Source organism: Grampus griseus (genome assembly GCF_964374135.1).
Source record: "Grampus griseus genome assembly, chromosome: 1".
NCBI classification, from domain to species: domain Eukaryota; kingdom Metazoa; phylum Chordata; class Mammalia; order Artiodactyla; family Delphinidae; genus Grampus; species Grampus griseus.
Genome location: NC_139017.1, coordinates 161,073,167 through 161,100,032, shown reverse-complemented (window position 1 = coordinate 161,100,032; position 26,866 = coordinate 161,073,167). Strand labels below are relative to the sequence as shown.

The 26,866-nt window shown below is 43.0% G+C and overlaps 1 protein-coding gene across 2 annotated transcripts; it reads right to left on the bottom strand.

Moving 5' to 3' along the window:
* Positions 1 to 3,648: 3,648 nt before the first annotated feature.
* TAF12 (TATA-box binding protein associated factor 12) lies at positions 3,649 to 26,464 on the bottom strand. 2 transcript variants are annotated; one of them, XM_082652261.1, is made up of 7 exons: positions 26,364 to 26,454; positions 15,779 to 15,863; positions 14,801 to 15,052; positions 13,066 to 13,143; positions 9,637 to 9,751; positions 5,582 to 5,670; positions 3,649 to 4,118 (listed from the first exon to the last, which is right to left on the bottom strand). In XM_082652261.1, exons 2-7 carry the CDS (start codon positions 15,848 to 15,850, stop codon positions 4,083 to 4,085), a joined length of 642 nt encoding a protein of 213 aa, XP_082508387.1. In that variant the 5' UTR covers positions 15,851 to 15,863; positions 26,364 to 26,454; the 3' UTR covers positions 3,649 to 4,082. The 2 variants fall into 2 exon arrangements, with proteins under 2 accessions (XP_082508387.1, XP_082508388.1); XM_082652262.1 differs by lacking the exon at positions 15,779 to 15,863 and having other exon boundaries at positions 26,364 to 26,464.
* Between the last annotated feature and the right edge of the window lie 402 nt (positions 26,465 to 26,866).

The window sequence follows — 26,866 nt, the reverse complement described above, 5'->3', positions numbered from 1 at the left end:
CTACGTGGAGGGCATCTTTGTCAAGGGCGTCGCCCAGGCAGTGGCGGTGGACTTCTCAGTGCCCTTCATGGAGGCAGAGCCTGAGGGTCCAGCTGGCCAGGAAAGGTCACCACCCACGCCTGAGGGGGCGAGCCCACCCATCAGGAAGAGAAGGGGCGTTGGTGGCCATGACAAAGATGAACTCTGGACCAAGAGCACAGGTCTGAGTCCTGGCCTACCCTGTGACCACGGGCAGGCCACATGATCTCTCCAGACCTCGATATCCTTACCTGTAAAATAAGAGGCTACACTGGTGACTCTGAGGGCCTTTCCTAACTATAGGGAACTGTGAGAGCTTAGTCCAGCTCTGTCTTCCTCCTCCCTGCTTCACCTCATGCAAGAGGGGCCCTCTCCAGGATGGCTTCATCCCAGATGGCTTCTTCTGTGTCCTCAAAACTCACGCCCGTTTTTGTGACCACCTCCTACACCTGCCTTTTGGTTCATTCTTTCTCAGGAAAACCTCAAGCCTTATTCCTTTACCTTTAGTCCAAATTAACTGCAGCCAACTTCTTGGCTGGTCCCCCTCCTGCCTGCTTCCAATTCCACTGGCAGCCAGAGCAAGGTTTTTAACATGTAGATATAATCACGTCAATCCTCCGTCTAAAACTTTACTGGCTCCCCATTACCTGTGCAGTGGTTTTCAAACGTTTTGTTTATATGCCTGTTTTTAGCGTCAGAATCTTCTTGTCAGATGGGATCTTTCTCTCAGCCCTGAAATCCTCCACAAGTAAAAGAGAGATTGCTCAGGCTGAAGAGAGGTGGGAAGCCCAGAGCCAGCCTGCTGGGCCTCCCACACTATGTACCACCTCCCCCCGCCCCCCGCAAGACACACACATGGCGGCCTCCAAAGCATGAGCACTGGACCCCATCACTAGGCCTGAGGGCTGTCCACCCCCAAGCTTACCCTGCTCATCTCCGGCCATTCTCTCCTCATGTGGCACCTTGTGCTTTAGCCACAGTGATGCAGTGACTTCTTTACACCTCCGGACCTTTGCATGCGCTGTCACTCCCACCTCTGTCCCCACAGGACCTGGTGAGATAGTTTAGAGCACAGTTAAGAGTGCAGGTTCTGGAGTCAGAGGGACTTGGTTGAAATCTCAGCACCAACACTACTACCTGTGTGATCTTTTTTTTAAATTAATTAATTAATTAATTTTTGGCTGTGTTGGGTCTTCGTTGCTGCGTGCGGGCTTTCTCTAGTTGTGGCAAGTGGGGCCTACTCTTTGTTGCGGTGCGCGGGCTTCTCATTGCAGTGGCCTCTCTTGTTGCAGAGCACGGGCTCTAGGTGCGCAGGCTTCAATAGTTGTGGCACGTGGGTTCAGTAGTTGTGGCGCACGGGCTTAGTTGCTTCGCGGCATGTGGGATCTTCCCGGACCAGGGCTCGAACAGGGAAGAACAGGGAAGAATCCGCCTGCCTGGTTGGCAGGCGGATTCTTAACCACTGCGCCACCAGGGAAGTCCTACCTGTGTGATCTTGAGTAAATTACTTAAACTCTAAATTTTAGTTTCCTCATTGGAAAATGGGATTAAATGAGATATTGCAAACAAAGTGCTTGACAAACACTTGTTTCTTCAGGTCTGTTGGGAAAACAAGCTTATCCACAGAAGGTGCTTAGCATAAAACATGGCACTTAATACGGACTCTTACCAAGACCCTCCCAACACTGGAGCACAGGAATTCACCAGCCCTGCCACCCCTTGGGCTCCTCAGCATGTATTAAGTCCTACGTGTGCTCAGACTATGCTGGGCTCCGGGAATCAGGTGGGCCTGGTTACTTAGCAAGATAGAGGGCGTTGTGCCCAGGGCGAGGGGCTGAGCTGCCCCAGGCACCAAGTCAGAAGACTCCCCACAAATCACCGGGTGACACCCCACTCTCCAGTACCCCCACCTCCAGTAACCACTTAAACAGCTGTCGGATTTCCCCCTTCTCTCCATTTCGTCACAAATACCTCAGTCCAGGCAACAACCTTCTCAGGAACCTCTGCTTCCACAAATGCCCTCTCTTCCCCCTCCACTGTCTGGCCAGAGTGAGCTTTTCAAAACATCAACCTGAACGATCATGCTTCTGCTTAAAATCCTTCAATGGCTCCTGCTACTTTTGGGTAAAGGCCACTCTTTGCTGGGGCCTACGAAAGACACTGCAGGACCTGGCCCGTCTTGCCTCATCACACGGCATCGGGGCTGGCATACGTGCAGCTCTCTCTCCTTGAAAGTGATCCCCACGCCTTCCCCTGGGTTCCTCAAATTACAGCTCTACTGCTCAGACGCCCTCCCCAGCCCTGGGAGTCTCTTCTTTGCAGCCCTGGTCATGGAAGCAGTTTTCCTTTCACTCAGGGGCAGGTCGCTCCCTGTTTTCATTCATCATTGCAGGCCATGCCTGGCATGGGCAGGGGCAGAGCTTATAAATACTCGCTGAATGAACAAGCCGCTCAGTATACGTACAGGACAAGACGACTAGCTGGATGAAGCCATTCACCTGTCATGCAGCTGATCAAGAACTGAGGTCTTTTGACTCTACCTAGCTCTTTGCATTAAACTGCCCTGATTCCCCTGTCCCCTTCTGTCCTCAGTGCAGGATTCAAAACTAATTCTGGATTCCTTCCTGGCTGCCAAGGCCAATGACTCGCTCCTACTGCAGGAACTTGGCAGAAGGCCTTTTGCGGCTTGGTAATCACCAACAGAACATCCTTTGAGAGCGTCCCCCAGCGGCATCGGGAGGTTCTGGAGAAAGCAAAACCCTCCAGTATCTTCTTTCTGGTGGTAGGCCACAAGAGTGACCTGGTGGTTGAGGGAGAGGTGATGCCGGGGGGAGGGGAGAAGCTGGCTGCCTCTTGGGGCGCTCACTACGTTGAGACCTCAACCGAAAGCAAGGGTGACATCAGCACAGCTTTCAAGCTGCTCACTCAAGAGATCTAAGAGCTGTGAAGAGAGGGGTCATGGAGCCAAACCCAGGGTGGGAGGGAGTGAAAAGCAGGGTCCCACCACAGACCAAGCCTCAGGAGGCAGAGGCCCGAACCACGGCAAGGTGGATGTATCCATGCTGGTGGCCCCTGGGTGGAACAGCTACACTCCCTGAAGCCCACGGAACCCTCACAATCCACAAGGGCTCTGCCAGGAACATAACAGGATGATGCTAGCTGCCACTGAAGGTCATGACCCTGAGGTCTCAAGGGGCCTGGTTTCCTCTGCACGGTGGTAAAAATACTAGGATCAGGGACACCAACAGCTGAGAACAGAGAGAAACCTGCACAGAAAGGCCTTTCCCCAAGTCTACTGCCATCCTTTCTTAGCGTCAAGGATGAACTCCAGAAGTTCCGGAAGAGCAGGTCAGGAAAGGATTTCCCCAAATCAGGAGCCTCTTCAGGATGGGGCTCATGACAGAAGGTCACCCTGCTCGATTCTTATGGCAGACAATCTGGACTAAAAGTCCTACTGATGGTAAGGCCTTCCTTGGAGTAAAATAATGGAAAAGTTCCTGGGTTTTTTCCTCCATCACAGAAATGAATAATGGTGCTGCCATCTGCTGACTAGAGAGCTACATCCAGCCTTGCTTACCCTCCTCTGGCATTTCAAAGGCTGTAAGCCATGCACCCTGTGTCTTTCAATTAATAACTTCTTTATTCTGGAAAAGCAAATGAAAGTCATATTCATATAAACACTGACATTACAAAGTACAGGGAAAAGGGGGAGGGAGAAGGAAACAAAAACCTCTACAAATCCTGCTAATACTCTCTCACCAAACAAGACCATAATGCTTTTCCCCAATTCAATCACTTATATAATAAACCACAAATAACATCTTCTCTGGAAGATACACTGCTCCTCTTTGAGATGGCAGGAAAAAGGGACCGGAAGTTGGGGTAGGAGGCTTTATTCTTTTGGCAGATCCTCTCAGTCATTATAGATATTGCTGCACTGTTAATAAAAAATATATGCTTCTCTGTAAAGCATTAAAAAAAAAAAATCCAAGGATGAGATGGCTGAGGTCTCAGCTCAAGTATCTCCAAATACATTGTTGTCCATTCCCTGACCTTTCCGTGTGTTATTTCTTGGTTGTTTTCCGGATCAATGCCATTCTCTGAAAGGAGAGAGAAATAAGCAATTACACAGGTTAGAGTCAGGAACTTTCCAGGACATCCACGTGTGGCTACCAGGTAGCATGGTCTACACCACAGGCTGGACTCCTCAGGAACCTACAGGTACAGGGAAGCTCAGCAGTTCCTTCTAACTCAAGCACAGTCTGCGGGGCCCTAACACAAGTTTCCACAGGCCAGTGGACCCATTTCATTGACCAAAAGACCCCAAAAGCCCTATACTAGCAGGATGGCAAAAACAGTTAAAAGCAGAAGGTGACAGCTCCCGCCTTTTGGGGATTTAAGGGACAGGCCATCAAAACATGTGCTTTCTAGGCTTACCCCCTTCCCCTAATCTCCTTCTCTGATGATGGAAAAAATAAGGAAGAGGGCTCTGTTTTGAGCCTGTTGCCAACACGCAAAGGGAGCTGACATTCCTCACTTGATAGCCTGCAATGAAGGAAACTGACCCTAACAATTTCCACCATAACCCATCAGGGAAACATTCAGATCATGGGTTTCAAATCTTACTATTACCAGCCACTGGCCAAATTAATGACTTGCTTTGCTCACCCTTTTTGACTAAGAGATTGTTTGAACATTATGATATTGGTTGATTGATAAATAAATAAATAGGGCTGAAAAGTGGATAATTTGAGAGCCGAGCCAAATGACCATCTACTGCCTGGAGGGACTTCCTTCTGAACAACACTGCAGTCCTTCAATTCCGGCTATTGGCGGTCTCCTTGTAGGACTTCCTCTGTGAGCTCTGTAAACATACCCACTCCAGAGATCCCAGGCTACGGAAAAGCGAGGTACACTCAGCCAGAACTGCCCGACTGTGGAACATCAAGCTTGGAAAAAGCCCACTTTTCAAATCAGAGTAGCCAGTTAAACTAAGACTTGTCAAATGGAGGCCAACATTGCTATGAGACTGACCAATGACTGGGACAGCTTGTTCCCCAGTAGAAGTGGAGACAGGTTCTCTTACTGACCCCTCAGTTCTGCAGTAAGAGGGACGGAGAACAAAGGTTAAGCTGGGGCAGAGGCCAGACGCCTGGCAGAGAAGCTTGGGTGCTACCTCCTAGCACAAGTACAGCATATTTCTGCTTTGCTTAAACTGCCCTCTAGTCGGAGGGCCCTAGAAGATGTTCAAATCAGCAACAATGAAGGAAGATTTCTTTAAAGAGATGTGGAGGGGGCGAGTTCCATACAGGTTAGAAAAACCTAGAATCAACAGCTTTAAGTGGCACCCATTAGAGTTGAGAGAAAAAACTGAGACCCCATATGGGAACAAAAAAGCACCTAGGAAAAATCTGGCTGATCTCCCGTACAGCCCTGCTGCCTCTTGCCCTCTCTGACATTTGGAGGAAATGACAACCACAGTGATGGTAGCTGTGTGCATTCTCTCTGAGACACAGCTCAAGGGATCAGCTGTGGCTGGCCCGAGACTCTGAAGCCTTCTCACCTGTTTGTGAGCTTCTGTGGTGCAAGCTTTTTTGTAGGGTCGTATTTCTTCAGAGCCAAACCCTGGGATCCACATGTTCCACTGGCGTTCTGTAAGGAAGAAGCCCACACAGAGATAAGGGGACCAGGAAGGCAGTGTCAAGGTGCAGTGTGACCCTCAGACAAGGGTCAGGGAGGACTAATCTGGGCAATCAACTGTACTAATTAACAGTAACTCTGCAGAGGGGCTCTATGGGACACAAATGGGGGAATCACATATGGTACCTCCAAGGTTTTAAAGGACACTATTTGACCTTCTGGCAAAGAAATAAGAGGTAAATGCGTCAAAACTTTGAGTGTGGAGCCCTAAGGTTTCCATGCAGCTCTTCAGGAAAGGAAAGTTATTTGTTTCTTCAATAAAAAGTTATTTGTTTCTTCTGTCTTACCCCTATGCTCAAGGTAACCCCTCTCAAACTGAAAGGAGGAGTAGGAAGAGAAAGGCATTCTTTGCAATCTGGAGTTAAGAGCCAAGCCCCAGTTCTGCTGCTTCACTGTGGAGCAATATGACGTTGGTCTCAGTTTCTTCACCTTTTATATGGTAGTAACAACAGAAATAACCACCTGATAGGATGGTTGAGAGGCTTCAATGGCATAATGCAATCCCAGAGCCTGGGATAAATACATAGAGAGACAGATACAGACACAGGTATGTCCACGCCACAGTTCCATGTCCTTGTGCCACTGGATATGACCATCCCTGTAAGACTGTCACTACAAGTTATCAGAGGGCAGAGATTTGGTTTTTCCACTTTTTCAGTAACTGGCATAGCCACATGGCCCCCTAAATCCACATATAAAAGTGTACTCGACTTCCCTAGTGGCACAGTGGTTAAGAATCCACCTGCCAATGCAGGGGACACGGGTTCGAGCCCTGGTCCAGGGAGATCCCACATGCTGCAGAGCAACTAAGCCCACGTGCCACAACTACTGAGCCTGCGCTCTAGAGCCCACGAGCCTCAACTACTGAGCCCACATGCCACAACTACTGAAGCCCGCGCGCCTAGAGCTCGTGCTCAGCAACAAGAGAAGCCACCGCAATGAGAAGCCTGCGCACCGCAACGAAGAGTAGCCCCCACTTGCCGCAACTAGAGAATGCCCATACACAACAACGAAGATCCAACACAGCCCAAAAAAAAAAGTGTACTGCACTTTAAGTACATCCAATATAAAAAAAAAAATTATACTTACACAAGATTATTTAGGGAATAAATCTCTACTCAAAAGGAGTTACAATGGGGACTCCTTTATCATGCTCCCCTAGAGCACTGAAAACATTTGTTTTGCAAATTTGATTTGCCCCAGACAGGCACTTACTTAAAATCAAATTGAATATTAGTGGTTTTATAGTTATACTTTGTGTCTAATGCATAGCAAATATTGTGTGAATGAATGATTCATGGTTGGTTCTAGAATAATTTTATATACAGCTCTCTTCCAATATTGCTTTGAAAATAAAAATGAAACTTTCTGCTAATAATTTGTTGTCAGTACTTGAAGGTGACACTAAGATTATTCTCTGGGAATTACACTTTACAATCAACACAAAGTGGATCAGGATATGGATATGCAAAGTCACTTTAAAGAGAGTGGCTACCAGGCATGAATGCAAACATGTAAGTACGTGTAACTATATATTTAAATAAGTGTGTACAGTTGACCTTTGAACAAGGCAGGGGTCAGGGGCGCCAACCCTCCCTGCACTTGAAAATCTGCGTATAACTTATAGTCAGCCCTCCAACCATGCTGTTCCTCCATATTCACAGATTTAACCAACTGTGGATTAGGTAGTACTGCAGAATTTCCTACTGAAAAAAATCACCAATAAGTGGACCGTGTGCAGTTCAAACTCGTGTTGTTCAAGGGTTAACTGTATTTATATTTTATATAATATTAATAGAATAGCAACAACATTTAGTGAATAAAATGTGTAATAAAATGGCTGGGACAAAGCAGCATTGTGCAAAGCATTCTATGTTCATTATCTCATTTAACTTTCATATTTATGAAGAAAGATCCTGTCTCAAAAATACACATATTGAATATACTGAAGATACATTCTTGCAAGGAAACATTACGTGCATAATTGACTCAGTAATTCTGAAAAGTAATTACCATGAAAAGTAATCAAATGATCTTCACTTCAGACAAATCAAATGGAACATATGTCAGGTGTAATCACAATATAAATATTCATGCACTGTATAGCATTTATGGTAATATATATGGTAACATATGTGTATGTGTAATATGTGTGTATTTACATATACACGTTTATAATAGATTCTGATTAAAATATATCGTGGGGACTTCCCTAGTAGTCCAGCGGTTAAGACTCCACACTCCCAATGCAGGGGTCTGGGTTCAATCCCTGGTCGGGGAACTAGATACCACATGCCACAACTCAGAGCCTGCATGCCGCAACAAAAATATACCGCATGCTGCAACTAAGACCCGGCACAGACAAATAAATAAATAAATATTTTTTAAGAAAGAAATGTTATTAAAAATATATATATATTGTGGAAATGCAAAATATATATATATATATATACACATATTGAACACATATTCAAGTAAAATAGGTTAGGAGATACATAAGTTAATCAGTTTAGTAACCCTGAACATTTACATTCAATTAAACCTAAAGATAATGAACTAGTATGAATATATACTCTACAAATAAATATGCTTAATGTAAAAAAAACACACAGAAATAAAGAAAGACCATGTCAATCAGAAGGGGAGGTTATTCAACTATTCAAGTATAGAAAATAGCCGGGTCAGAAGCAAACACTGGCAGTGCCCATCCCAGCCCATCCAGAAGAGAGCCATCAAGAGTTTACAGCCTCGCTGGCAAGCTTATCCTTGCTGGGCGCGGGGCAGGGAAGTTGTGGGCAGCAGGCCTAGATGGTTAACACCAGGTTCCCTAATTCCCCAAACCCTGATCCCGGGCCTCCCACATGCTGCGGAGCGGCTGGGCCCGTGAGCCATGGCCGCTGAGCCTGCGCGTCCAGAGCCTGTGCTCCACAGCAGAAGAGGCCACAACAGTGAGAGGCCTGCGTACCGCAAAAAAAAAAACACTCTCAGCCCCAGCCACCACCTGACTTCAATCACATGAGAGATCCTTAGCAAAGCTGCCCAGCTAAGCCCAGTCCACCCCCAGGCCCATGAACAAAATGAACAACTGTTACTGTTTTAAGCCATGTTTGTTACACAATAATAAATAATTGAAATGGCTGTCTTTTGCTATTAATATCAGCAATGTTAACCAGAAGTGTGTTATTTATCCCACCTCCACTACCAGCGCCTCCTGGAGCAGTATCTCCCTGACACTGGGAAGGAAGCTTTCAGCCATGGGCTGATCTGCACTCAATCCCTTAATATCTTCTGCCTCATTCCCTTGGCCTGACTGTCTTTGTAGTCACAGACTGTCCCCTTTCTTTTGATCACACTGCAACCAATGTAGGGGGGTAGCTTATTCATTTCCAAGTGATTACAATTATCAATGTTAGATAAGTATCTCCCAGAAAAACCCAAGTTCAAATTTAGTGTCTATTAAGTAGAACAGCAGAATACAAAATTATATGTACATTATGGATATAATGTTCTTGAGAAAAATACATCAATAAGCTAAAAACTGGAAGGAAAATACCATTATATGTATGGTAGAGATATAATAGCTACATTTACTAAGCTCTTACTTTGTGCCAGTCACTTTACGAACATAACCCATAATCCTCACAACGACCCTGTAAGGAGGGTATTATGATCCCCGCTATAGAAATAAGGAAACCAGCTCTAAGAGAAAGTAAGTAGGAAGGATGAGGTGGTACAGTTAGAAAGTGGCACACCCAATGCTAGGGTTCATTCCCCCTACCATGCATGGATTTCTCTTTCCTGTTTAATGCTACTATGGCCTGAATACATAAATCCCAGAGCCCAGAAGTCTGATCCTGGCATGAAGGTTCCTGGAGGAGCAATAGTGTGGATACCTCAGGGAGAAACGAGACCACATACCTAGATGCAGCTGGACATCTTTCACCTCCAGGGTGCTGGACTTGCGATGCCGAGCAAGCTGGCACGCTGCTGTCACCACGCTCTCGATAAAATCATCAGCAATCTGCAGCAGCATCTGGGGGAAAAAAAGTGGGGGAGAGTAACCACGACACTGGCAGGGTAGGCTCCTGTTGCTTGGACAACTGTATCTGCTTGAATCACATATTCAGTCAGGTTTTCTAACAGAAGGCCTGGAATCAGCATTTGAGCGAAGGTGGGGAAGAGGAGTGAGGACCACAAGAGAAACACATTAGCTCATTAACCAGGTTGAGAGAAACTCACACCCTTCTGAGGATGTACTTTCCGTACTTTCTACCTAGCAGCGATCAACCAGCCCGACCCCTACCCTCTCCGCATCTTCTTATGAATTAGGTAGGAAAATAAATGTGAATCATTAAATCCTCACTCCTTCGTATTCTCTTAAAGCATTTTTATTTCCATTATCTCACCTAGTCCTTATAATTATCCTGTGAAAAAAATGGGGCACAGATTTTACCCTAACTCCATAGAGGAGGATGCTAAGATTCAGGGAGATTAACTTGTTCATGGCCATGTAACTATTAAGCAGCAAAACCAGGATTCAACCTCAAGGTTCTGAGTCCAAAACCTGGATTCTTTCCAGTTTATTATCAATTATTCCTAGATTGTGTGAAGAGCAAAATCAGAATTCTGAAGTTAAAAATCTACATTAAAAAAACGGAAATTTTGATCAGTGAATACCTTCCTCATGGCTTCCTCTGCTGACCAGAAAAATAAAATAAAATAAAAGTACAACCATAGTTATAAACATTCCTTGTTCTGCTGGACTATCAATGCATTGTCATCTTTCCTACAGAACCAAATGGATACCATCTAAAGGAAAGATTTCTAATTAAACATGGCAGATCAACTCTAAAAATGACCTCCTCTCCTTCCCTACACCCATTAAAATAACAACAAAGGAAAAAAACAAAAGACATATAAATCCACAAAGACAAAAAGATAGGAGAGAAAACCTTAATGGACAAGATATTCCAATAAACTTTTAAAGTAAATTTTTGTTAAAGAGGTAACAAAGGAAGAATGGGAACTGACCTAGCAGACAGAAGGTATAACACAAATGCACGCAGAGGGGACGCCAATGAGAACGAACTGATTTGCCCTTTGCAACTCCTAAGAGATCCAGGATTTGAATGTGTCATTAACCACAGAAGACTGGACTGAGGTATGGAACTAAAAACTGGACAATTGTTACATGTCTGTACAGAGTAGTCCCCCAACCCCCACACTTCAAAAGCAGCCAAGTGACTTCCCACACGTACCTGACCCAGAACACAGTCGGTTTACTCCCCAGAAAAACTGAACAGGAGTGGCTATGGATGAGAGTACACCAGACACAGCAGAGACAAGGGAAAGACACAGTCCCTTTCTCTTGCCTTGCTTCCGGGATGTTAGAAGCTAGAGATAAACCCTCCAGATAGGAGACTAAAGGATTTTTCTCTGCATATACTAAATGATTCCAGAGGAAAGACTTACAGATACTGATTAGGGAATGCCCCATTAAGAAGGTTGACTATGGACAAATTATTCTGAAGTGAAGCCAGTAGTATGCTGGAGCCAGATTAGATGAGGTCATGAAGGCCAATTACATGCATTTCTTCCCAATCCTGCATTCAGTGACAACATGTTGATAGCTTAAAATAGGGCATAGTGAGAATATTTACACCACAGAAATCAGGAAATGCTGAAAGTCAGAGTCTTTTTCTCCACAGAGCTGGTTGTTAAACATTTACCAATACATGACTGGGCGAAGACCATCAGTCAGTAAGTTCTGCTTCAAATCAGGTTTTTAGTGGCTCATTCTTTAAGAATGGATAGCCAGAATCACCAGACATTTGAAGAAAGTCTCCAACACTAAAAGGAAAATAAACAAACCAAAGGGGAAAAAAGGGACCCAGAGGAAACAAAGACAATGCAGGGAAAAGAAGAAAATGTCAAACAACGTAATTAATATCCTTAGAGAGAAAAATAAGATACTACAACTGTAAAATAAGAACAGAATGGCTTAGGGAAAAAAAAAGTCAACAAGAAAAAGTTCATGGAAATTAAAATTTTTATTATAAAAGAAAGTTAAAATTTAGAAGACAAACTAAGGAAAATCTCCCCAGCAAGTAGAATTTAGAATTACAAAGAAATGAAAAAAGAGAAAAGATAAAAAAACCTAAGAGGATCAATGCAGAAGATCCAACATCCAACCGTCATTACACACAGAAAGAAAAAAAGCAGAGAAGAAATTATCAAAAAACTAAGATTAAAAAAATGGAACCTTCATACACAGCTGGTGGGAATGTAAAAGGATGGAATGCTTTATAAAAACAGGAAGTTCCTCAAAGGAAAAACACAGAGTTACAATATGACTCACCAATTCCAGTCCTAGATATATATCCAAGAGAAATGAAAATGCATGCCCACAGAAAAACTTGTACATGAATTAAGAAAAAGAAAGAGGGGCTTCCCTGCTGGTGCAGTGGTTAGGAATCTGCCTGCCAATGCAGGGGACACGAGTTCGAGCCCTGGTCCGGTAAGATCCCACATGCCATGGAGCAACTAAGCCCCTGTGCCACAACTACTGAGCTTGCACTCTAGAGCCCGCGAGCCACAACTACTGAGCCTGCGTGCCACAACTACTGAAGCCTGTGCGCCTAGAGCCCATGCTCCGCAATGAGAAGCCTGCACACCACAACGAAGAATAGCCCCCGCTCACCGCAACTAGAGAAAAGCCTGCATGAAGACCCAATGCAGGGCTTCCCTGGTGGTGCAGTGGTTGAGAGTCTGCCTGCCGATGCAGGGGACACGGGTTCGTGCCCCAGTCCGGGAGGATCCCACATGCCGCAGAGCGGCTGGGCCCGTGAGCCATGGCCACTGAGCCTGTGTGTCCGGAGCCTGTGCTCCGCAACAGGAGAGGCCACAGCAGTGAGAGGCCCGCGTACCACGAAAAAAAAAAAGACCCAATGTAGCCAAAAATTAAAATTAAAAAAAAAAGAATATTACTTAGAAATACAGAGGAATGTTCTAGAAACAATTAAAATTGTTGAAAGTGACTGCCTGTGAGTAGCAGCCTATACCCTTTTTGACAGGCAAAAGTAGCAATGCTGTTAGGTATAAAGTGCTAGGCATTCTCCTAGGTGATTTGTATAAGTTATTCATGGGACCCTGACAATAACCCTGTAGATAAATAATGTCATACCTTACCAACACAGGAGGAAGCTGAGTCTCAGAAAAGTTAACTGACCCACCGACAGAGCCAAGTCTCAAATTCAGACTTGTCTGCCTCTATAATCTGTGCTCTTAATGGCTATTCTATACTATTTCTCAGGGACACAGTCTCTAGGGTACCCAATCCCAACTTACCTCCTCCACATCTTCATCCAGTTGCTCATTAGGATCCACTTCTCTTACTAAGTCTTGTAATTTCTTCTTGGTCAATACCTAAAGTTAATTGGGAGAACATTTTTTTCAGCCAAGTAGCAAAGAAACAAACACCTCATTACCCTATAATGAAAGGCTATCAATTTGTTGGGTTTGGTTTCTACTTTCCAAAGAATTATCAGTCTGGCTTACTTGGTGCTATTACTACAAGACTATAGTCTCAAGACAGAAGTAGCCTAGGGAAAGGCAGAAAGAGCAATATGGAAGAGAGGCCAACATCTGTCAGGTAGTTTTAGTAAACTCTACATTAATTTGCAATTTTCTGACCACCACAAGTTGTACAGTGCCCCTGCTGCCTTTGGACAAGCTCTTCTACCCTTCTTCCTACCTGCTCAGCTCACAGTGCCTCCTTTCTGACGCTCTCCCAGCCCACCCAGGTGAAAGCAACCACTTCCTCCTTTGGCCTCCACTGTACCCTGTGTACCCTCCTATCATTGTGTACATTTATAAACTTGCCTGTTTCTGACTTAATAGGCTGAAGGCTCCTTGAGGGCAGGGAACACGTGTTCATCTCTGTATAACTAAATATCGATATTTGTGAAAGTATGTACAACTATGATCCCTCTTTCATAAAGGAAATGTTATACCACATATATATGCCACTAAATAAGGATCAAAAGACATACACTAAAATGCTAACCATAGTTATTTTGGGGTGGTGGTAGAATTTGGGGCTATTATTCTTTCTCTTTTTCCAAAGTTTCACGATAAGCATTGCATGACATTGGAAATAAGGAAAAAATAATAATTTTTAAAATAAATATTTGTTAATAATGTCTCAGACCTATCCATTCAACCATCACTTAATTCAAGCCTTTGCCACATATCTTGATTTACTGCAAAAGTCTTAGACTTGCTGTTCCTCCCAGTCTGCCCCCTTTCCTACCTTTCTTGTCCCCTTACTGTCAAGTTAATCCTCCTAAGATATACAACTTTTATTATGTTACTTTCAAGCTTATTAAATATTTGCAAAGATTGTTTATTGACTAAAAGTTCCAACGGAAACTGACTAGCATAGGCCTAGTATGTTCTGCCGTAATCCTACCTATACAATTTTATCTCCTGCTCTTCTCCAACACCACACCCATCATGGGTTGGTCTCCTGAATACCTGCCCAATCCTCCCCCATTCTCTTGAACTGTTGTCTCCTCATCCTATTCTACCCAGCCTACAAGGTCCAAGTCAAGAGAGTATACTTATTTCTTATGGCTCTGGAGGACAGAATCAGGATCATGGGTAGAAAGAGAGGGTCAGATTTTAGAATCACTGCAGAAAATAAAGGCAGCAGCTAGATGAACTAGGAGAAAAGACTGGAGGCAAGAGTACTTTTATTACAGGAATAATGAATAATGAATCCATTAATTATTTAACTATTTTATTTTATTTAACAAGTATATAGCATATATATTTATATATAAAAACCTGTCACAGACAAGCTGTTGTGTCAGTGCATGTATATATGGATGTATGTGTATGTATATGCATACACACACTTAAATACTACAAAGTAAAAACTGATAAATGTACATGATATTTCGATAAAGAACTTGAGAAGTCTGAGCGGAAGAGGCAGCAGCTGAGATGGACATCTCTCAGAGTGTTATTGCTTCAAAGAACAGATAAGAGGTGCCCACAGAGAACAAAAAGCGGATGATACCTGATTGTTTTCAGGGCTGAGACGCCCTCCTGTCCCAGGAGTGCCTGGGATCTTTACCACTGTAGTGCTATTGGCCATGGAGCCTTGTGGAGGGGTGCTAGCTGGTTCCGGTTTTAGTGATGAGAAATTGGACAGGTTGATTAGGGCTGAGGGGCCAAACTGGTTCATAATCTGCCGCGCTTTGGACTTCAGCTCATAGAGCTTATCGAGATCTTGTTTCTTTTTGGAGCTATGAGGACCAAGGCCAATCAACTGTAGAAGAAAAACAAGAGAATTAGCTCTGGAAGTACATGTAATAAAGGATGAGTTTTAAAAGTAAAATTCTATGAGGCCTGTCAGACTTTGAAGGGTCTTCATTTGATACCTGCACATTGAAAATGGAGGGAATGAAGAATGTTCATTGCTCTCACCTGATATTTAGAAACCATCTCTTCTCCAAAAGCTAAATAAAATAGTCCACACAAGTGAAATAAAGAAGTAAATGAAATGAGGAATCTTATGTTCAAAAATAAACTAGAATGAGCAAGACATTTTTGAAGACTTTGTAAAAATAGAATACTTGGTTAATTGTAAAAATAGAATACTTGGTTAAGTACTACATGCATTATTTTTGAACATCAAATAATGCTAAACTCAAATAAATCATGGCACAATCACATACTTGAAACCTAGTCACAAAACTTCAGAAAACAGATTAGTTCATTTTGGTGTTTCAAAACATGCTTAAGTCTATGTCAGGGCCTAATAAACACAGTTTTTAGCAGTTGTTAAAAGTAAGCTCTTCACTGTCATCAAGGGCAAATTTTCTCTGAGTGTTAGCAATCTTTAAATACATGCAGAGTCCCTAGGCTGGAGTAGCCAAGACTTCTAAATTTTAGAGCCATGAGGCTGACTCCGTGGACATCAGCTTTGGTGTCATCAAGATCAGAAGCACATTCAGGAAGTTCCACCCACAGTGACCTCAAGGAGCTTACTTACAGCTATCTGAGTGTCTAGATCTTTAATTACATCAGCAACGGCTGTGAGCCCGGTGAAACGAGAGGCAGCCATTTTCAAAAACTACCTGTAAATGAACAACTGGCATCAAGCACCACCCTTGCCACAGAACCATTTCAGTTGCATGGCCTGCACATCTTCAATGACCAGAATGCAGGCAAACTGACTGTGGAGAACATTTCCTTATTCCAACTGGGCACCAAGAAAAACATCTCCATTTCTTTCATATACAACTTTTAAAATTAATTAATGATGACAATAGTAACATTAAGACTCTCTTCCAATAAAATGAATGTACTATTGTTAGAGATAAGCTAGCAGCATATGAAATACTTTATTGGCCAAAACTGTGGAATTTGAACCTGCAAGAATCATGGCAATGTTTTCAGAACTTGATAAAGCTTAGCAACCTGAATGAGTATCTGTATCTTGCCCCTACTGCTGAGTTCCTCTCCAACAAATTGTCTAACTCTCTAATACAAGAAATCATCTTCTCCTGGTTTACCCTTAATAAAAGCAACTAACTACGCACTGGTTAAATGATCAAGAGAAACTTGTTGGCCAAGAGCCCGCTGAGGGGGGCAGCACAGCATCAGGATTACTTTTTTTTAAAACCATATGTGGTCCACGTCTCCTTTTCCCTTACCCACAAATCTTACCAATGGAAGAAATGGGAAAGGAAAAGATTGTTAACATGGTAACAGTTGCCCTAATGTTATAAAAGCAAACTATTTTCCCAGATCAAGTCCTATGAAAAAGCCTTATTAAAGATTATCAGTATTGGGCTTCCCTGGTGGCGCAGTGGTTGAGAGTCCGCCTGCCGATGCAGGGGACACGGGTTCGTGTCCCGGTCCGGGAAGATCCCACATACCGCGGAGCGGCTGGGCCCGTGAGCCATGGCCGCTGAGCCTGCGTGTCCGGAGCCTGTGCTCCGCAACGGGAGAGGCCACAACAGTGAGAGGCCCGCGTACACACACACACAAAAAAGATTATCAGTATGAACATAAGCCACCACAATGAGAAACCCACGCACTGCAATGAAGAGTAGCCCCTGCTCGCCACAACTAGAGAAAGCCCGTGCGCACCAATGAAGACCCAATGCAGCCAAAAATACATAAATAAATTTATAAAAAAATAAATAAAATAAAATTTAAACAGTTGATCAATCTGGAATGGGGGGAGTAATATACTCCTCCTTTCACACACTCCTCCATTCCAGATGGATCAGATATTTAAATTTTAAATATAAAATCATTTACTAGATAAAATATAGAATATCTTTATTTTTTATTTATTATTTTTTTAAATTTATTTTTGGCTGTGTTGGGTCTTCGTTGCTGCACGCAGGCTTTCTCCTGTTGTGGAGCATGGGCCCTAGGGCACACGGGCTTCAGTACTTGTGGCACGTGGGCTCAGTAGTTGTGGCTCACGGGCTCTAGAGCGCAGGCTCAGCATTGTGGTGCACGGGCTTAGTTGCTCCGCGGCATGTGGGATTTTCCTGGACCAGGGATCAAACCAATGTCCCCTGCATTGGCAGGTGCATTCTTAAGCACTGCACCACCAGGGAAGTCCCTATTTTTTTAAAGATTTATTTAGTATTTATTTATTTAATTTATTTTTGGCTGCATTGGGTCTTCGTTGTGGCACACGGGATCTTCGTTGAGGCGTGTGGGATCTTTCCTTGTGGTGCGTGGGCTTCTCTCTAGCTGTGGCGTGTGGGTTTTCTCTTCTCTAGTTGTGGTGCGCAGGCTCCAGGGCGCATGGGCTCTGTAGTTAGTGGCATGCAGGCTGTAGTTGAGGCGCACGAGCTCAGTAGTTGTGGCATGCGGGCTTAGTTGTCCTGCAGCATGTGGGATCTTCGTTCCCTGCCCAGGGATCAAACCCGTGTCCCCTGCAGCATAAGGTGGATTCTTTAGCACTGGACCACCAGGGAAGTCCCTAGAATATCTTTAAAAAATATTCAGAAACCTAAACTTAACACTTTATACAAAAATTAACTCAAAATGGATCACAGACTTAAATGTAAAATGTACGACTATAAAACTTTTAGGAAAAAACAGGAGAAAATCTTTGGGCTCTAGCTAGGCAAACCAAAAGCATGATCTGATCAATAAAAGGAAAAACTGATAAATTGGCCCTCATCAAATTTTAAAAGTTTTCTCTGTGAAAGCCCATGTAGAAAGGATGAAAAGACAAGCTACAGACTAGAAGAAACTACATACCCAAAAAAAAGACAAACTACATATCCAACAAAAGACTAGTATCTAGAATGCATTAAGAACTCTCAAAACTCAATAGTTAAAAAAAATTAATTCAATTAGAAAGTGGACAAAAGACACACCAGACATTTCACCAAGGAGGATACACAGATAGCAAATAAGCAAATTGAAAGACGTTCAATCAAAAAAATTAGTCATTAAAGAAAAGCAAATTAAAACTACAATGAGATATAACTACACAACTATCAGAATAGCTAAAATAAAAAATAGTGACAACACCAAATGCTCACGAGGATGCAGAGAAATTGGATCACTCTCACACTGCTAGTGGGAATGTAAATGGTATAGCTACTCTGTAAAACAGTTTGCAGTTTCTTAAAAATCTAAGCATGTACTGTCACAGAGGAGCCTAAAAAGACATGAAGACTAAATGGAAAAACTAAGATCTGAATAAACTATGGACTTCAGTTAATAGTAATGTATCAGGGACTTCCCTGGTGGTCCAGTGGTTAAGAATCCACCTTCCAATGCAGGGGCCCTGGGTTTCGATCTGTGATCAGGGAAGTAGGATCCCACATGCTGCAGGGCAACTAAGCCCACGCATCGCAACTACTGAGCCTGCGTACCATAACTAGAGAGCTCGTGCACCGCAACTACTGAGTCTGCATGCTCTGGAGCTTGCGTGCCACAACTAAAGAGAAGTCTGTGCGCACAATGAAAGATCCTGCGTGCCGCAACGAAAGATCCCGCGTGCCACAACTAAGACCTGATGCAGCCAAAGATAAAATAAATAAATAAATATTAAAAATAATAATGATAATAATAATGTATCAAACGTGGTTAATTAGTTGTAATGAACATACTATACTAATGTAAGATGTTAATAATGGAGAAACTGGGTGCAGGGTATATGGGAACCCTGTACTATCTTCCCAAATTTCCTGTAAATCTAACACTGCTATCTCAGCAGGTTAAATAAATAAATAAATGGATTTTAAAAACTGCTCTAGGAAAGAGTTTATTTAAAAAAATGAAAAAAGGAAAAAGAAGACCAAATCACGAATACACAAAACAACAGGAATGAATCTTAAAATATTTAGGTGAAAAATAAGCCAGTCTCAAAAGAATACATACTATATGATTCCATTTATATGAAATTTTAATATCTAATGATCTAAAAACAAATCTCTAGTGACAGATGGGACAGAGATTGACTGCACAGGGGCAGGTTGGAAGTTTCTGAGGTGATATAAACATTCTATACCTTAAGTGGGGGAATGCTTACACAGCTGCTATATTTATCAAAACTCACAGAACTATATGTTTACAATGTATACATTTTATTGTATGCAAATTATACCTCAATAAAGTGGATTTGGGAAAAAAGAAAAAACACGCAACTACTGTATGACCCAGCGACTGCAATCCTAGGCATTTATCCTAGAGAAATGAAAACTTATGTTTACACAAAAGCCTGTACACGAATGCTCATAGCTTTATTTGCAATAATCAAAAACTGTAATCAATTCAGATGTCCCTTAATAGGTAAATCATTAAACAAACTGTGGTATATCCACACCATGGAATACTATTCAGCAAGAAAAAGAAATGAACTACTGATATGCACAACTTGGATGAACTTCCAGAGAATTATGCTGAGCAAAAGCCAATTCAAAAAGAGTCCATATTGGGGCCTCCCTGGTGGTGCAGTGGTTAAGAATCCGCCTGCCAATGCAGGGGACAGGGGTTCGAGCCCTGGTCCAGGAAGATCCCACATGCCGCAGAGCAACTAAGCCTGTGTGCCACAACTACTGAGCCTGCGCTCTAGAGCCTGCAAGACAGAACTACTGAAGCCCACGTGTCTAGAGCTGGTGCTCCGCAACAAGAGAAGCCACTGCAATTAGAAGCCCGTGCACTGCAACAAAGAGTAGCCCCCGCTCGCTGCAACTAGAGAAAACCCATGCGCAGCAACGAAGACCCAACGCAGCCAAAAATAATAAATAAATAAAAGAGTCCATATTGTATGACTCCAGTTATGTAACATTTTTGTTTTCCTTTTTTTAAAAATTAATTAACTAATTAATTAGGTTGCACCAGGTCTTAGTTGCGGCAGGCAGCCTCCTTAGTTGCAGCACGTGGGCTCCATAGTTGTGGCAGGCAGGCTCCTTAGTTGTGGCATGCGAACTCTTAGTTGCAACATGCATGTGGGATCTAATTCCCTAACCAGGGATCGAACCCAGGCCCCCTGCTTTGGGAGTGTGAAGTCTTATCCACTGCACCACCAGGGAAGTCCCCTATATAACATTTTTAAAATGGCAAATTTTACAAACAGAAGACAGATTAGTGAGGTTGTCAGGGACTGGGTGGGAGGGAGGGAGGTGTGGTTATAAAAGGCAATATGAGGGGCGCTTGTGATGGAATTGTTCAATATCTTGATAGTGATGATGGATAAATGAACCTATAAAAAGTGATGAAATTGTATAGGACTTAGTACTCATACACATATAAGCAAACAAGTGCAAGTAAAACGGGAAATCTGAATAAGATTGTTGGGTTGTATCAATGTTGATATCCTGCTTCTCAAATTATACAACAGTTTTGCAAAATGTTACCGTTGGGGGAAACTGGTGGTGCAAAGTGCAAGGGATCTCTGTATTATTTCTTTTTTTTTTTGTGGTACGCGGGCCTCTCACTGCTGTGGCCTCTCCCGTTGCAGAGCACAGGCTCCAGACGCACAGCCTCAGCGGCAATGGCTCACGGGACTAGCCGCTCCGCAGCATGTGGGATCTTCCTGGACCGAGGCACGAACCCGTGTCCCCTGCATCGGCAGGTGGACTCTCAACCACTGCGTCACCAGGGAAGCCCTGTATTATTTCTTACAGATTCATATAAATCTACAGTTATCTCAATTTTTAAAAATTGGAAAAACAATATTCTCAAGAATAAATAATACCCTTCTAAGGATGACTTTACAAAGCTCAGGAGCCATAAAAGAAAAGACTAATATGTTTAATTACACAAACATAAAAATGTCTGCATGGCAACAAACATAACAAACAAAGTTAAAGGACAAAAGACAAACTAGCAAAAATATATGCAAGATATATCAAAGGACTAATTTCTTTTATATATAAAAAATAACTACAAATCATTAAGTACCAACTACCCAATAGAAATATTGTGAAGGGCTTCCCTGGTGGCACAGTGGTTGAGAGTGTGCCTGCCGATGCAGGGGACACGGGTTCGTGCCCCGGTCTGGGAAGATCCCACATGCCACGGAGCGACTGGGCCCGTGAGCCACGGTCGCTGAGCCTGCGCGTCTGGAGCCTGTGCTCCGCAACGGGAGAGGCCGCAACAATGAGAGGCCCGTGTACCGCAAAAAAAAAAAAAAAAAAAAAAAGAAATTCAAATGGTTCTTAAAATAATGAAGTGATCCTTATTCTCATTCATAATAAAAATGCAAATTAAAACTACAACGTACTATTTATTCCCCATTTGGCAATGATGAAAAAGTTTTATAGGGACTTCCCTGGTGGTCCAGTGGCTAAGCCTCCACACTCCCAATGCAGGGGGCCTGGGTTCGATCCCTGGTCAGGGAACTAGATCCCACATGCTGCAACTAAGAGTTTTTCTTTTTTTTTTAACATCTTTGTTGGAGTATAATTGCTTTACAATGGTGGTTGCAACTAAGAGTTTGCATGCTGCGACAAAGATGCCGCATGCCGCAACTAAGACCTGGCACAGCCAAATAAAAAAATAAAAAATAAAATAAAATAAATAGTTTTATACATACTGTGTTTGAAAATTTTATGGAGCAATAATCATTTCATAAGTTGCTGGAGTGGGGGAATATAAATTAGTTACAGGTCTCTATAAAGAGCTACTTGGCTGTATCTACCAAAATAAGAAAAGCATATATTGTTTTAATCCCATAGTTCTATTTTTAGCAATTTATATTATAATTGAACTTGTATGTGAATAGAATACTATACATACAAGGAATTTCAACCTAAATGTCCATCAAAAGTGATATAGTTAAATAAACTACAATATAACTATATAATGTAATAGACTGAAAAAGAATGAGACTCATGAAAATATTATGCTAAGTGAAAGAAACCAGTCATAAAAGACTACATATTGTAGGATTCCATTTATATGAAATGTCCAGAATAGACAAATCTATAGAGACAAAAAGTAGATTAGTGGTTGCTAGGGCTGAGGAGTGGGGGAGAGGAATAGGGACTGACTTCTAATGTTTATGGAGTTTCTTTTAGGAGTGACAAAAATAATCTAGAATAGATTGTGGTGATGGTTGCACAATCCTGTTTGTAGCAAAAAACCACTGAACTGTATACTTTAAAATGATGAATTGTATAGTATGTGAATGTCTCAATAAACCTGTTTCTAAAAAATGAGGAAGCTCATGAAATGACCTTCAAGATACCCTGTTCATTTAAAATGCAAGGTTCAGAATAGTGAGGATAGGGACTTCCCTGGTAGCGCAGTGGTTAAGAATCTGCCTGGGGCTTCTCTGGTGGCGCAGTGGTTGAGAGTCCACCTGCCGATGCAGGGGACACGGGTTCGTGCCCCGGTCCGGTAGGATCCCACATGCCACGGAGCCACTGGGCCCATGAGCCATGACCGCTGAGCCTGTGCGTCCGGAGCCTGTGCTCCGCAACGGGAGAGGCCACAACAGTGAGAGGCCCGCGTACCGCAAAAAAAAAAAAAAAAGACACATAATTACAAATGTATAAATTATTCCTGGAAAGATACATAAGAAGCTGAAAACAATGGTTGTCTTGAGGGGGATAGGAGAATGGTAGTACCTGGGGTGGTCCATGGGACCAAGGTGCGAGACTTATCTTTCATTGTATACCCCAAATTCTGTAATATGTGCATATGTAACCTATGAAAAAAATTAAAATAAACTACTATCTGGTTTGTTTCCACTGAAGAAATAGGTAATACTGACCCCTGTTTTTAAAATATAACAAAAAATATAGCAGTAGCAACAAAAATAAACCTTGACCTTTATTTCACACCTTATACAAAATATCAATAAATTAAAAACTGATCACAGACTTAAATGTGAAAATGTAAAACTATAAAACTTTTAGAAAACGTACGAGAAAATCTCCCTGACTTTGGGTCAGAGTTTTTAGATACAACACCAAAAGCACAATCCACAAAAGAAAGAAATTGATAAAGTGGACTTAATCACAAAATAAAACTTCTGCCCTGCAAATGAAAACAAAAGACAAGTCTGAGACTAAGAGAGAATATTTACAAATCACGCATCTGACAACTTGTATCCAGGATATATATATAAAAGACTCTCAAAATTCAATAAGAAAACAACTCAATTAAAAAAATGGGTAAAAGATCTGAACTGATCCTTCAGCAAAGATTTACAGATGGAAAATAAACACATGAAAAGATGCCCAATATCATTATTCATTAGGGAAATGCAAAATAAAACCACAATGAGATACCACTAAGTACCTATTAAAATAACTAAAATTAAAAATAATATAGGGCTTCCCTGGTGGCGCAGTAGTTGAGAGTCCACCTGCCGATGCAGGGGACACGGGTTCGCGCCCTGGTCCGGGAAGATCCCACATGCCGCGGAGCAGCTGGGCCCGTGAGCCACGGCCGCTGAGCCTGCGTGTCCGGAGCCTGTGCTCCGCAACGGGAGAGGCCACAACAGTAAGAGGCCCGCGTACCGCAAAATAAATAAATAAATAAAATAAAATTAAGTCCATATATACAGATTCCAAAGTTTGTCTTCTGCCTCCAAAACACCTGTGTCACAGTGCAGGCTATAAACACTGCTGATGTACTACCTCCAAAGCACTTTGGGGCTTTCCACAAACACCTTTGGTCAAAAGTAGTATGTTCTATGTTCACATCAACTTTAACACAATGATCTTCTGATCAGGTACTTACTTAGAAATCCTATTCTAATAATTCAATTGATGCTAGAGCCACAAATGAGTGAAATAAGTAGTACAATTTGCAAATGTAGATGAGGATAACTCAGGAATAAACTATTATTAATTAAACCATCAAGTATTTTGAAATGGTGGTACGGCCATGCTTTACCTCATAATTTGGTGTAAGTTTTGACCACTTGCATTTAGTATAGGCACTTGCAAACAGTTTAGGCAAACCCACTGGGAACAAAGTTATTGCAGTTTCCCCAATCATCTAGTTCATGTTACAATAATTGTAAAGTTAATCCAATTTAAGCCCCTGTTCTTCAAATTGGTCTTTCTTGGCCTCCTAAATTTAAAATTAAATATGTCTTACTCCAATGTGAGGGAAAGTTCTATTCAGGTCCCATTTTTCTATCTTGAATATCTATGCTTCTTTAAAACACAGGAATTCAGTTCTCTTCAAATACTACACTACATAAATACCCTAATAAGTTATAGTACTTGATAGTAAGAGGAGTCTTTAGGAGGAGGGAGTGCTTTCATTCAATGCCATGCTTTGTATAACTATTATCTCTATTTTGCTGATGAGCAAGCTGCGACATGGCGAGGAATCCACTTAGAAAAACAGAAAAAAGTTTTAGTCAAACACATAACTGGGTTTGACTGTGGCTGGGCCACTTAGTAGCATGGGCTTTCAGGCAAGGAACTTAACCCTTCTGCACTGATTTCCTTACCTGTACAATGGGACTAACAATATCTAACTTGTGCGGCTGTAAGTGATAATTAAATGATTTAATATTTGAAAAGTGCTTATGATGATATCTGGTTAGTCTTTTTTTTTATTGGAATAAAATTGCTTTACAATGTTGTGTTAGTTTCTGCTGTATAATGAAGTGAATCAGTATTTGTATACCTATATCCCCTCCCTCTTGGACCTCCCTCCCCCCTCTCCCCCCATAGTCTGAGTAAGTTTCAGTAAAAGATATTACTGAAGAATGAAAGTGACTGGTCCAAGTTTCTCCACCATCCTTATCTAAAAGCAGCCATCTTCCCTAAATGCTTATGCTAAAAATAAAGGGTACATTTTACTTATTTGTGACTTTCTAAATGACTTACTATATTGTTAAGGGGGAAGGAGCTTCATTTAAAAGTTTCCTAACTCGTAAGTGACATTCATTGTATCAATGTCAATACAGTTAACAAGACCCAAAATAAAATACTAGAATTTGTAAAAACTTCCCTCTTGAGTTTGAAGTTAGAGCAAAGATTCTAGAAGCATGTTTTCAAGGAATATTAACCAAGCATCTCCTATCTACTATGCAGAGCAGGGTACTGTATCAAAATCATGATCTAATCAATCATTGCCTCACTGTAATCCTAAACCTTCTTTGGACTTTAGCCTCCTTATATGTAAAATACGAGTTTAAAAAAGATTATCTTTCCGGGTCCTTCCATCTCTGCCATCCTCGTTTTTTGAGATGCAGAGATCTGTGCTCGGAGTTGGGTGGAATGGGATTTAAAGCACTTATCAAGTATATAGCTGAGTTCAAACTGCTTCAACTTTACAGCAGTGCTTCGCCAGAACGAAGCAGAAAACGAAGATGCTTCCAAGTGGGCTTCCTAGATTGTATCCGACACAAGATAAGCCTGCCAAAAGCCAAGTAGGCAGCGCAAAGGAGTCGTCTTTCCCTGAACACATCCTTTACCACCCTCGGTTCACCCAATATGAGAAAAAAAAAAAAAAAAAAGGATCACTATATTTTTTCCGAACTCTCTCCCTTTCCCTTGGAGGCTGATCTCCTCACATCCATTGCCCCTTATAGTCTCCGCTTTTAGGAGCCAGTGTCCTCACAGCCCTGTTCCCTCAGGTACTTCGGAGTCTCCAAGCCCCGATCCCGTCCCCACAGAAGCCCGTCTTCACTGCCCGCTCCTGTTCTTCCCAAACCCAAGTGTTCTCTTACTGCTCCTGCCTCTCAGGAACCTAAGTCTTCGCCGCCCTGTTTCTGAATCCTTAGAAACCTGGGTCTTCACTGTCCCGCTCCTACCGCTTAGCAGCCCAAGTCCTCACGGCTCCGCTTTTACCTCTCAGGAGCCCGTGGCTTCACGCCCCGTTCTCTTCCGACCCTCTCCTCTTCGGAGCACTGGTCCTCACAATCCTGTCCCTCTCAGCCCACTTTCCCTCGGGTGCCGGCTAACTCCGTCCCCTTTCCCTAAGTCCCGCCTGGAGCCCAGGTCCCCACAGCCGCGTCTTCTCCGAGCCCCGAGCCCCTCAGTCCCGTCCCAAGAGCCCGATTCCTAACAGCCCCGTCTCCTCCACAATCTGGCTCTTGAAACACTGACCACTGTGGGTCTGGGTCCTGACTCCCTCCTCCCACTCTTCTTCCTTAACTGCCAGGGCCCAAGACTCACAGGCAGCAGCGTCTATCTCCCCATGATATGCGGAGACTGCCCCAGTGAAGCGCTCGTCTCAGCAGCCGGTCCGACTGCTCGGCCCTCCCCGAGTACTTCCGGCACCGCTCCCCGCCTCCAACCCGGAAACGCGCGGCTCTTCCGGCCGGCGGGCGCGCGCCTGGCTTGCACAGGCGCGGACCGCCCTCCGACACGTGGTCGATATTCATCGCTGTCGGTCAGCTCTGGCAGTTGGGCTTTTTCCTGTTTGGTAGTGTGAGCAAGCTCTGCGCCTTCTACCCGGCGTTACGAACCCAGCGCTAGCTATTTCTCCCCAAAATAGCCTGTTGTATATATTGCTAGCGTGACCGGTAACACGCCCTCGGATGGCCTAGAGGTCGCCATTTTTGGTTAGTGTCTTTGTCGTGATATGAGGACGGTAATATCTCCTGGGACCAACATTCCATAGATATCCTATTGGACCCCAACAGGAAAAACCTGGGGACAAGAGAGACCGGTTGTGG